Below are 10,747 nucleotides of genomic sequence, written 5' to 3'. Positions count from 1 at the left end.
ATTGCATTGGATCGTCACTCATCATCCTGGCGCTGGGCTCATACGCTCTTAAGCGCTTCGTCTCCAAGCGAATCAGACGCAATTATGAGACCGTGCCAGAATCTCCCACATCTGAACGCCACGATCGGCCTTATAGAGAAACTGTCGAAGATCTCTGATTATATTAATTTGATTCATCCTTTAATCATACCCACAATAAACGCACATTTGCTTTGTTCCCTAAATGAGAGAGAAAGATTTATTCGACCGCCTTGTAGATCGTATGATCTCGGCAGTCTATGGCTATTCTCATCAGATCGGCGACACTGGCATAGGAGGTTGCTGGGAAGAAGCTTGTCACCGTCATTCGATCCCCGATCGCATGGTGATAGTCGACGACTACACAGCTTCGGTCTCGACTCAGCTTACATAACACAGCTCGACAGCCAAATCGTTACAAAGAAAGTGATAGCTATTTCGGGGTAAACCGGGGGCGCTGAATCCGAATTTCGTAACAGATTTTCCCCATCAGGTCTAGTTTTTCCGAAATTTCAATTTTTCGATTTTTTGCCATTTTCCGTCTTCAAAAAATTCTAGCTCCGCCCCTGAGTGGACTAGATCGATGACACTTTGGTGGCGGATAGACCTCGGTTGGGGCTATACCTGGCCGAGTTTTGGTGCGATTCGTAGCAGTGGTCTCTGAGCTAGAGCCATCGGAAACTAAAAAAAGAAGAAAAAGTGGGAGAGGGACCTCTTAGAAAGCACTTGACGGAAAAACTAGGACCTTTGAACCGGTCTGACCTCGACAATTCGATAGCGGAGGCTTTTACGAGCATTTTGAGACCAAGCAGAGCAAAATCGGTCGATCCGTTCAGTTTTTGTTCGCAAAAACATTCTCGCAGGAAAGAGAAAAAGGGTCTCGCAGGAAATGTGCCCCTTTTTGGAAATCGCTTCGGCGACCAACTTCAGAGAGCTGTATCTCCGGAACGGTTCGTCGTAGAGCGACGATCGAAGGCGCGTTGGAAAGCTGAGTCTGAGAGCTTTCATTTGCGCTAGTCAGATCGGAAAAAGGATTAGTTGGGACGGAGATATATGACGATTTTCACAGATCGAAAACTATATCGACGATTTCGCTGATTTTCCTTCTGCGGACTGTTTTCCGCGAAAAAGGACTATGTGCGAAGTTTCAGAGTGGCTGCTCAACTGTAAGTATGTTTAAGTACCCGAAAACCCTTTTTTCATTGAATAAGCCCAATTGGATTCTACCATCATTCGGCTTGCGGAGGCTCCATCTAGAGGACGGTATGGAGAGGCGCCAGAGTACCCCGGGGAGATCATTCCAGATATCTGGCGACTTACTCATGGATTTCGATTAAGCATCCGAAGCAGGGGGCTAGTTTCTGCGAGCCTCGAATAAGTAGAGTCCATGATACCAAGACTCCACTGCGTAGTTGAGTCCCCATTACGCAGAAATTCCTTATCGTGCTAGGGTCCGATGCTGGGACGAATCGCTGAGCCCGAGTCCGCGGTCTACCCATGCTCATGTGATTACATCATTGCGGTGATTCATCGGCTACACAGCGGCTTTCTTCGGCTCCGTACGATCAATGGTACCTCCGTTGGAGGTACCATTCTCTAGAAGGAGACCTCCGCAAGCTGAATGGTGGTAGAATCCAATTGGGCTTATTCAATGAAAAAAGGGTTTTCAGTCACTTAAGCATACTTACAGTTGAGCAGCCACCCTGAAACTTCGCACATAGTCCTTTTTCGCGGAAAACAGTCCGCAAAAGAAAAATCAGCGATTTTGTCGATATAGTTTTCGATCTGTGAAAATCGTCATATATCTCCGTCCCTAGTGATCCCTTTTCCGATCTGACTAGCGCAAATGAAAGCTTTACAGACTCAGCTTTCCAACGCGCCTTCGATCATCGCTCGTACGACGAACCGTTCCGGAGATACAGCTCTCTGAAATTGGTCGCCGAAGCGATTTTCAAAAAGGGGCACATTTCCTGCGAGACCCTTTTCAATGTTTTTGCGAATAAAAACTGAACGGATCGACCGATTTTGCTCTGCTTGGTCTCAAAATGCTCGTAAAAGCCTCCTCTATCGAATTGTCGAGGTCAGACCGCTTCAAAGGTCCTAGTTTTTCCGTCAAGTGCTTTCTAAGAGGTCCCTCTCCCACTTTTTTCTTCTTTTTTTTAGTTTCCGATGGCTCTCGCTCAGAGACCACTGCTACGAATCGCACCAAAACTTGGCCAGGTATAGCCCTAACCGAGGTCTATCCGCCACCGAAGTTTCATCGATCTAGTCCACTCAGGGGCGGAGCTAGAATTTTTTGAAGACGAAAAATGGCAAAAAATCGAAAAATTGAAATTTCGGAAAAACTAGACCTGATGGAGAAAATCTGTTAAGAAATTCGGATTCAGCGCCCCCGATTTACCCCGAAATAGCTTTCACTTTCTTTGTAACGCGAAAAAAGTTTTTTTTTGTCGAGCTGTGTTATAAGATAAGGAGTCGAGTCAGAGATCGCGCTGACTTGCTCGAGCTGAACTTTGGAGGGCGAAAGACAATGCGATTCGATTGAGAGCATCCCGCTCGCTAGAATAGCGGGACGGACGGGTATTGTTTCACAGAAGAGATCACAGATTTACAGCGATCCCTACTTCGAAGCTCGATCCCGAACGAGTCGAGCTCAATACGCTGACGTGTTTGAGTAGCGGGGAGTAGCTCATGAATATCGAAGCACCGGTCTATTTAATCGTGCGGACACGGATTTGATGCGATAATGATGAGAATCGAGGCAGGATGTTCCGCTCCGATTCCGAATGCGAAGACTTTCCGGAAAACGAAAATAGAATGTCCGCAATCTCTCAGACGTCTCTGATCCATGTCGCGTCTTAGGGAGGGAACCCGTTCGTCCCTCCCCTGCACGGATTCAGAGGGTTCAGGTGCGCGAGCTCGAGATCACTCAGGAAATACCGATGATTCAGCTCTCTGGCGATGGCATGGTGCGGTATTTATTTTTGAGACGTTCTCGGAAAAGTAACTCCGAGGAGTGGACACCCGCGACCTACCGCACGGTGCCTGGTCGACCTTTCCAATCTGAGTACCATACGTATATACGATGGATCGCTGGGCGTCGATCCGTCGGTCGACCGCATTTTGAATCCCGAAATGGTTGAGGGGTGCGGAGAAAATTCATATGGTTATGATGTCGGCGTAGGTGTTCATCTTGGGGGGCTCCGCGGGCCACAATGGTTCCTTCAATGCGCGGCCTTCATTGGAAAGAGTGCTCAACTAACAAGTAAGATCTGACCGACACGCGATCAAGTGTTTCGGCGGTGGTGACTCTGGCGTCATCTTGAATAAAACCCCAGCGACCGCGGCATCGAGGATTAGCGAGTCGACCCAAGTTTCCGCGCTCGATGCTCCGTCGTCCGTTATCTTCTAATTTGTGAGTGCACCATGGGTGAGTGTGCGTGCGTTCGTGTGTTTATGCTCATGTGTGCGTCTATATTTATGCAAACGTGTCGGTTTGTGTGCCTATCATATCATGTAGCTCGTCGTGCCGCATACTCTCCACCACCCCACCTCGAGCCGGGACACCCCACTACTCCGGTTCGCTATCGTTCCACTCCATTCCCCACAATATGCAGTGTCAGTTGGTTTTGTTCGACAGCAAACAGGGAGCGGGCGGGCGCGCGCGCGGCAGGGGGGAACGCGGATGTGCACCAAGTGGAAAAACAGAAGAACATCACAAGATGAATTCGTGCGATATGCGCACACGAGAGAGCGTCTCGCGTACATTCGTATGACAGGTTTTTTGGCAAGTGCCCCGCGATCGTACATGGCCGGATCGAGCGCCGCCGCTAACGAGATACCCCCTCAGTCGGCGTTTTTTTCCGACTTCACTCCTCTTTCATCGCACCCCGCTGTACCCGGTTTGAGCTAGTGTTGGCTGGTCGTAGGTTCGTGGTCGTGGTGGCCGCCAACCGTGGCTGTTGAGGCATCGCTAATTCCTATCCGGGAGACTAACCAAAGCTTTTTTTGTGCCTTTGTTTTTTAGGCTTCCCGAGCAGATTGTTGGAGCTCCGAGCGAGACCAGTGATAGTCCGCTAGCTCACACTAGCTGATTCCGGAGCGGACTAGCGAAAGATCCGCGACAGCGGGCCGGCTGAGACGGGGCGTGGCGGCTGACGCTGCGAACGGTCGTCTCCATATTATCTTGCATTATTTCCTTGCTCGCATGAGTTGGGAATCGCGAACGGAACAACGACCGAGCGAAGGCCGCGGAGGACGATGTTTAATTAAAATGGAAATTTTCTCCAATCCCTGCCCGGTGCCTCTTTTTTGGGGGAGCCCGCCCCTACCCCTCTCCGCTGCCGTCTTCCTTAGCTCGAATTGTGATCTGGTCCCCGCATGCTTAGCTATCATTTCTCCGTCGTGATGCGATGTGTATACATAGTCTGAGATCTCCAGCTCCGACTCGGGACTTCAGACCTACAGTGAATTTCCCTAGAACGAAGAGCAACCCCGAAAGGCTGAGTGTCAGATGACGTTCCAGGTGTCGGCTCGTGGCGGAAATTTCGAAGCTTTTCCGTGTCCCGGATCAAGATCTCGCTGACAAGCTCTCATGTTCCGAATCGAACAGCATCCGACATTCATGCGAGATGATCCGGATTTTCTATAAAGCAAGCCAACCGCTGAGCTCCTCTCCAGCTCATTAGCATCGATTCTCACAGCGGTATGAATTAACAACGTATCACTTTCGGTTCAGCTGCATGCAACCGCGGGCGCTGCCACATCAAGCAGTGACGTTTTTTTTAGAAGACAAATATTTGATGGCAATGATGATGATCATAATGAGATCGACTTTTATTTCGCTGCCTAAAAATGCTCTCCGAGCTTGACAGGGACGAGAGCGAGGAACAGTGGGTGGAATATGAGCGGGAAGTGCAGGGGGAGGAATAGAACGAAGCCGGGAATCAGTGGAGGAAAAGCTGGAGGCATACTTAATCAATCAAGAAAAACTGAAAATCTATTTGGCGTCCGAGGGCAAGCCGGAGGATGGGGCCACATCAAGACGGAAGAGGGCAATTCAAGGGAGGAAGCGGATCGCAAAAAAACTTGGTGAGCGAGAAGGAGAGGGGAGAGAAGAGATAGTTGGTGGACTGAGGCACGTAGAGGAGGTAGGCTAGAGGGAAAAACAACATTGAAAATTTCGCCCAGAGAGAACTCTGGGAAAGACTGAGAAGGAAGAGTCTTGGAGATGAGCGAGCAGCTCTCCACGAAGACTAGCGAATCGAAGGGAGAAAAAAGTTCAACTTGTAAGCCATGTGCGGATAGCTAAGAGCTTCACAAATGAGATTACGGCCTCTTGCAACCAATCTATTTAGGGCAGGCTGGTAACTTGCGACGTAGAATTATTACACGACTTCCCGGAGGCCATTAGAAGAAGCTCCGTCAGAAGAAGAGAAAGACATGCCTTTCAGTCTAAGTTACACTTCTTCTGGAAAAGTTTCCACTCCTCAAGTGCTCCTCGACCATCTCATTTTCCCACAAGCCACATCAGCGATCATTTTCCACTGTTCGGAATCCGTACAGCCGGGGCGGTACTCTCAGCGGCGAGTCGGACAGATGAGCCGATGAGACAATAGATCCATCCGATTGAGTTTGGCCCTTATGAAACTTCTCGGGCTGAAAGGCGGAGGCAATGCTTGAAGTCTCCGGTCTCACCGATCAAGTATTTCGTTCGAGGAAGTCTTCCAGGAGCCAACGAGCTCGCGTGAAGCACAATCAGTACCTAGATGGTTCGCCGTCAGCAGGAATCGAGGCACCCCTCCGGGTAGCGTCGTTCTGGCCCTCCACGAAGCGTGTTTCACGGAAATTCCGCCTTCAGTGTAGAATTACTTTGATCCTACGAGGCCCTACTATTCTGTACTATGCTGCCTTTCCCCAAGGTCGTGGTTCTCGTCGATTCGATGGAAGGTCAGCAAGTTCCCACTCCACGTTCCCGAAAAATGCTGGGAATGTTCTGAGGACGAGGGGAAATCCGGAGGTGAGCATCTTAGGTAGCATCTTCTCGTCTGCGTAAGTTTTGAATTGTTTCGACCCCGTCGCTCGCGGAGCGAAGGGAAAAAAGCGAAGAAGTCTTCTTGCTCTCGACGACTTCAAGGATCCTCGCCGAGACCAGAGGTGAAGCGGAGAGTCGGGCGAAAACGAGGAGCAACCTGCGCGGGAATGGGACGGCAAGGAACGACCGCCAGACAGGAGAAGGAAAAAGAAGCCTGAGCGGAATCTTTCCCGAGGCATCTCGAGGGGACCGCGGTCGCTTTAAAAGTGTTTAAAAATTAAGCATCAGCTTCTCCGAGCCTTCTCGCAGCGGCACCTGCAGCAGCGAAGGAGCATCGGTCGGTCGAACGGTCCCCGCATCGAGAGGAGCAGCACAGCAAGTGGCTCCACAGCGAAAGGAAGCAGCAGCAGAGAAAGATATTTTTACTTTTAAGAGCCCCTCACCGCTGCTCGCTCGAAACAGAGAAGCGCCACTCTCCAGTCGGCTTGCCGCTGAGCAACCCGGGCAACCGATGCCACTAATTCTCCCGTTGAGAATTACGAACCCTGTTGTGCCGAGTCGTCAGCAGAGTGACTCGAACTCTTCCCATAGTCCTCATGCTACCCATGCGGCGAACTCCTGGGAGCGACGTGGTCGAGCTTGGTCCTCGGGAGCAGCTTGTCGACGATATACGGCTGCCCTTTCCATCTTGCTTCTCGACTGCTCGAATTGCGCGTATTTGTCGCTTCGGTATCGGTGACGGATCTCTCGATGATCTTCGGAGCAAGGTTTCTCGACTATTTGTACAATAATCGCAAAAATCGCATTCTCTCTTCTGGAAACATATGTACATCAATCGCGATCGGAATTCGAGAGAGGGTGGTCTTCCTCTCAACACGGGAGACCGACTTTCCCCTAGGGTACTCGAGTACGGGAACGCGCGTCGGATTTCAAAAACGCCTCCGAAACGTATTTCTGTCTCGACATCTTCGCTCCTCCGCCTCGGCGAGAAATATTTACCTCTCGAGACGACAGTTTGTTGTAAACGTAGCAGATAACGGCAAGTCCTGTCTCATGCGTCGAGAAGGGACTGGATTCAGACAAGGACGGACTCTTTGACGGTTTCGTTCAGCGGATGCTCCTCTAGGGTCATTTCGGAACTTAGATGGGTTCCATTCGAGCGATTTATCCTTTGTGCTTCCCGGGTGTCCTTCGGGCGAATATCGCGAGACTGTACTCGACAGTCGGTTTTGTCGGACTGGGTAATATGGGTGCCCCGATGGCCGTTAACCTTGCGAAGAGGAACCCGGTGCTCGGCTTCGACAGCAACGAAAGTACCAGGAGGCGAATGCAGGCAGAGATGCAGGTCGTCGAGCACCTCACCGATGTGCTCAGTGCGCAGATCATTCTCACGATGCTTCCGAACACTGATAGCTGTTTGAGCGCTTATCTGGGTGACAAGGGGCTTTTGAGGTGAGCGACCTAGGTTTTAGCGTAAACCGTATTTCCGGGAACGTTCTTCAAAGGATGCATGAGCGCAACGATGCCGTCGGAGCTCGGAAAGCCCCCCTGCGTATTTCAGCGAAGCAAAGAAGGACCAGTTGTTCATCGACTGCAGCACCATCGATCCGACGGCTTCGAGGAGAATATCCTCCGAATGTGAGAAATGCAACGTGAAGTTCATCGACGCTCCAGTGTCTGGCGGTGAGGAGTTTTTGCGCTTCTCGGTGGTGTCTATCGATTTAAAAATAAACAGAACTATTTTTATGGAACAGCGAACTCTCAGGCACACCTGGAGCCAAGGCCGCCACGCTGACATTCATGGCAGGCGGCTCAATCGAAGCGCTGCAACAAGCCGAGGCGATTCTCCTGCAGATGGGTCGCAGAGTTTTCCACGTGGGGCCGGTGGGTTCTGGCGGGGCTGCGAAACTTTGCAACAATCTCATGGCATCTATTAACCTCGTCGGAACGTCAGAGGTCATGGGCCTTGGCATGAGGTGAGGAGTCTCTATTCGTCTCAGGGAAGCGTCTCTCTCCATCCAGGCATCGAAATCACGGACGGGTGCCGCGCTCCATTGGCATTCGCGAAAACCTCCCCGTGAGAATTCGTTTCGCGCCGGAAAAAACTTGGGAAACACTGGTCCAGAGAGATGGGAAAAACTGAAGTTCCGCGAAATCTTCGGAGGGGAATTTTCTCATATGAGGAGCAGGCGCTCAACTCCGACATAACGGAAGATTTGAGTATTCAGCGAAACGGATTCGGGAATCTAAATTGTCCCAAACTTCCTCCGACAGGCTCGGTTTGAAACCGGAGGTGCTCCTCAGAGTCTTGAATCTCAGCTCCGGAATGAACTGGGCGACCGAATCGTACTGTCCCATCGAGGGAATAGTCGATGGACTACCTTCGTCGGATAATTTCGAAGATGGTTTCGCTTGCGAGCTGATGCTGAAGGACATCAATTTGGCCCAAAAGGTGGCGCATGAAGCGAATGCTCCTCTTATGCTCGGAAGTATCACCCAGAGCCTCTATCGATTGCTCTGCGAGCGAGGCTACTCGAGAAAGGACTCGGCTATTGTGAGCGCTTTTTTCACGAGCGGAAAGTTCACATCCCTTGGAGGCCCGAACAGCAGCGCCGGTAAATAGAACGTCAGCGGATAGTCGGTCGGCAGCCTGCGGAATCCGTAGCGGGCTGCCGCGGAGACTCGGTGACGATTTGCGGCAGAGGCGATGTTGATACATCTATTTCCGGATCTCGGTCGCACCTCTCACCGATGACGTCGAGTTCGACGCACTAGAGGAGAACGAGTGTTTGGGGGAGCGATGGCGGTCGACTAGGCGAACAGCGATATGAGGACGGGGGGAACTACGGTGACGACGACAACCTCAGCGGGAAGGGGGAGGGGGAGTGTTAACATATCTGTTCGTCCGTCGCCCCGTCCGTTCGGTCGGCTCCCGTCGCCTCGTATAACGTCGGAGTCGAGCCGCTATACTGGGAGGAAAAGCTCCCGATGCAGTTGCCGCGGAGCATGCGCGACGTAAACTATCCGACTCATTCATTGTTCGATATGAAGAAAGAACAGAGAGCATACCCTCAACTCCGTCTGTTTTCTCTCTGCTTTCCCATTCACCCCATATTGCTCTCGGCCCCGAGCTTCCAGGAGACCGAGGGGGAAGGGGACGCAGCGATTTATATGAGAAGAGATCGATACAAAAAACACTCACTAACATATGTTGCGCTTTGTTTATTGCTCCGTCTGAGACCACTGTGAAATAAAGCCTCGAGTTGTACGAATGTTTCTCTCTGTCAAAGCCTCTCCGTTTCCCCTCCCGCGTGGAAGCCGATTTCTTTGCTTGTCCTCGTGTATTCATATTCAACAGCTTCGGCCTTCTACAAGGACAACCAAAGAGTCTCCAGCAGTTCCGCAACCGGCGGTCGCGACTTGCGACCCCGGGAGGGGTGGCCGAATTCCGGAGCTCCCCGGAGTTTTTTCAACCCCCTGTTCTCCCACGATTCCCCTCCGATCTCGGCACTGCGAGTCAGTCTCGCCTTGCACTCAAACCTCGCAATAGAAGTCCGAGTACTGTGAAGAGCGGCTCCATGATATAGTCGAAGGATATCGTGATGTTGAATTATAGTTTCGCAGGGAGGGGGGCGGAGCTCTGTTGTCCTTCGGAGGGGTCGATGAACGAGAAGGGCTCGGTACACTGGGGTTCGACCAGAGTCGAGACTGTGGCTCGAAGTGGAGCCTGTGGGCCATAGACCCCCGTCAAGGAGTCCGCGGGCGCCGGCTCCGAAGCGTAGACCTTTCCGAAGAGTCAAGACTGTGTACAGTCGATTCGGGTTGTGATCTTTTTCTCGAAACAAAAGCAGAACTTGGAAAATGAAGAATAACCGGAACCGAAAATCTGGAGACTGAATCCAGCTAGTATCTGAGCCGATCGTGCTTGAACGGAAAGGTGAGAATCAGGTATATAATATACACGGGGGGGGAGGGCTTGATTGATCTCCGCTTCCCGGCCAGAGAAAAACACATTTTTTGCGCGATCATGACAGCCAATTCTGACAGCATTGCAAAGGTTTTTGTCGTGGATGAAACATGAATAATATTCCTAACATGGAGAGTCATTAGTTCACGACTTGAATGGTGCAATCATTCATTGACGCTCGTCGTAGGTTCGAACAAAGGTCGCGCTCGCCCTCGAGGCCTTCGCCACCACACTTGACTTCAAGCAGTTTTCTAGGCATGAAGTTTGGATATTCCAATCCGGTTCGAAGAGTTCCGCCTCAGAGGAAAGATCGTGCTCAATCGGTGGTTTGTGATAAGAGTAACATGCGATGTGGAAATATGGGGGGGGGAGAGCACAAAAACTCGGAGCTTGCACGGCTGAAGAGGAGATCTTTCTTTCAGAAGAAGAGCTGCCGTTGCGTGATGCATGGGGCTGAGAAGCAGCACGATCCACGCGAGCCGCGGAGCGTGTACACAGACGAAGAATTCTAACTAGCACCAATAAGAACTTGTTCAAAGGAGGAATTTACGGGAGTACGATGATAGAGGATGAAAAGAGACTCGTATTTACGAAACGAGCGAAGACCGGGCGCAGCCGACTGAGAGAAAGTGTCCCCCTTCTGTTTGGCTCCGCATAACTTCCGTCGGTCCCGGCCCCTTCTTTCGATGTCCCTCGTGAACTGCAAACCGCATGCTACCACCGTATTT

General features: G+C 51.2%; 1 protein-coding gene across 1 annotated transcript; it reads left to right on the top strand.

Moving 5' to 3' along the window:
- Positions 1-7,298: 7,298 nt before the first annotated feature.
- LOC100901889 (3-hydroxyisobutyrate dehydrogenase, mitochondrial) lies at positions 7,299-8,675 on the top strand. The gene is made up of 4 exons (XM_003747115.1): positions 7,299-7,504; positions 7,614-7,735; positions 7,818-8,028; positions 8,327-8,675. Exons 1-4 carry the CDS (start codon positions 7,299-7,301, stop codon positions 8,673-8,675), a joined length of 888 nt encoding a protein of 295 aa, XP_003747163.1.
- The last annotated feature ends 2,072 nt before the right edge of the window (positions 8,676-10,747 follow it).

The sequence above is a fragment of the Galendromus occidentalis genome, unplaced genomic scaffold (genome assembly GCF_000255335.2).
Source record: "Galendromus occidentalis unplaced genomic scaffold, Mocc_1.1 scf7180000077512, whole genome shotgun sequence".
In the NCBI taxonomy this organism is placed as follows: Eukaryota; Metazoa; Arthropoda; class Arachnida; order Mesostigmata; family Phytoseiidae; genus Galendromus; species Galendromus occidentalis.
This window is presented reverse-complemented; position numbering and strand designations above follow the sequence as displayed.

What these genes read in the sequence shown, in the direction of transcription:
- LOC100901889 (XM_003747115.1), top strand. Translation starts at nt 7,299, where the DNA reads ATGGGTGCCCCGATGGCCGTTAACCTTGCGAAGAGGAACCCGGTGCTC. An exon ending in GGTGACAAGGGGCTTTTGAG is followed by an intron (nt 7,505 to 7,613) that starts GTGAGCGACCTA and finishes TGCGTATTTCAG; the next exon opens with CGAAGCAAAGAAGGACCAGT. An exon ending in GTCATGGGCCTTGGCATGAG is followed by an intron (nt 8,029 to 8,326) that starts GTGAGGAGTCTC and finishes TTCCTCCGACAG; the next exon opens with GCTCGGTTTGAAACCGGAGG.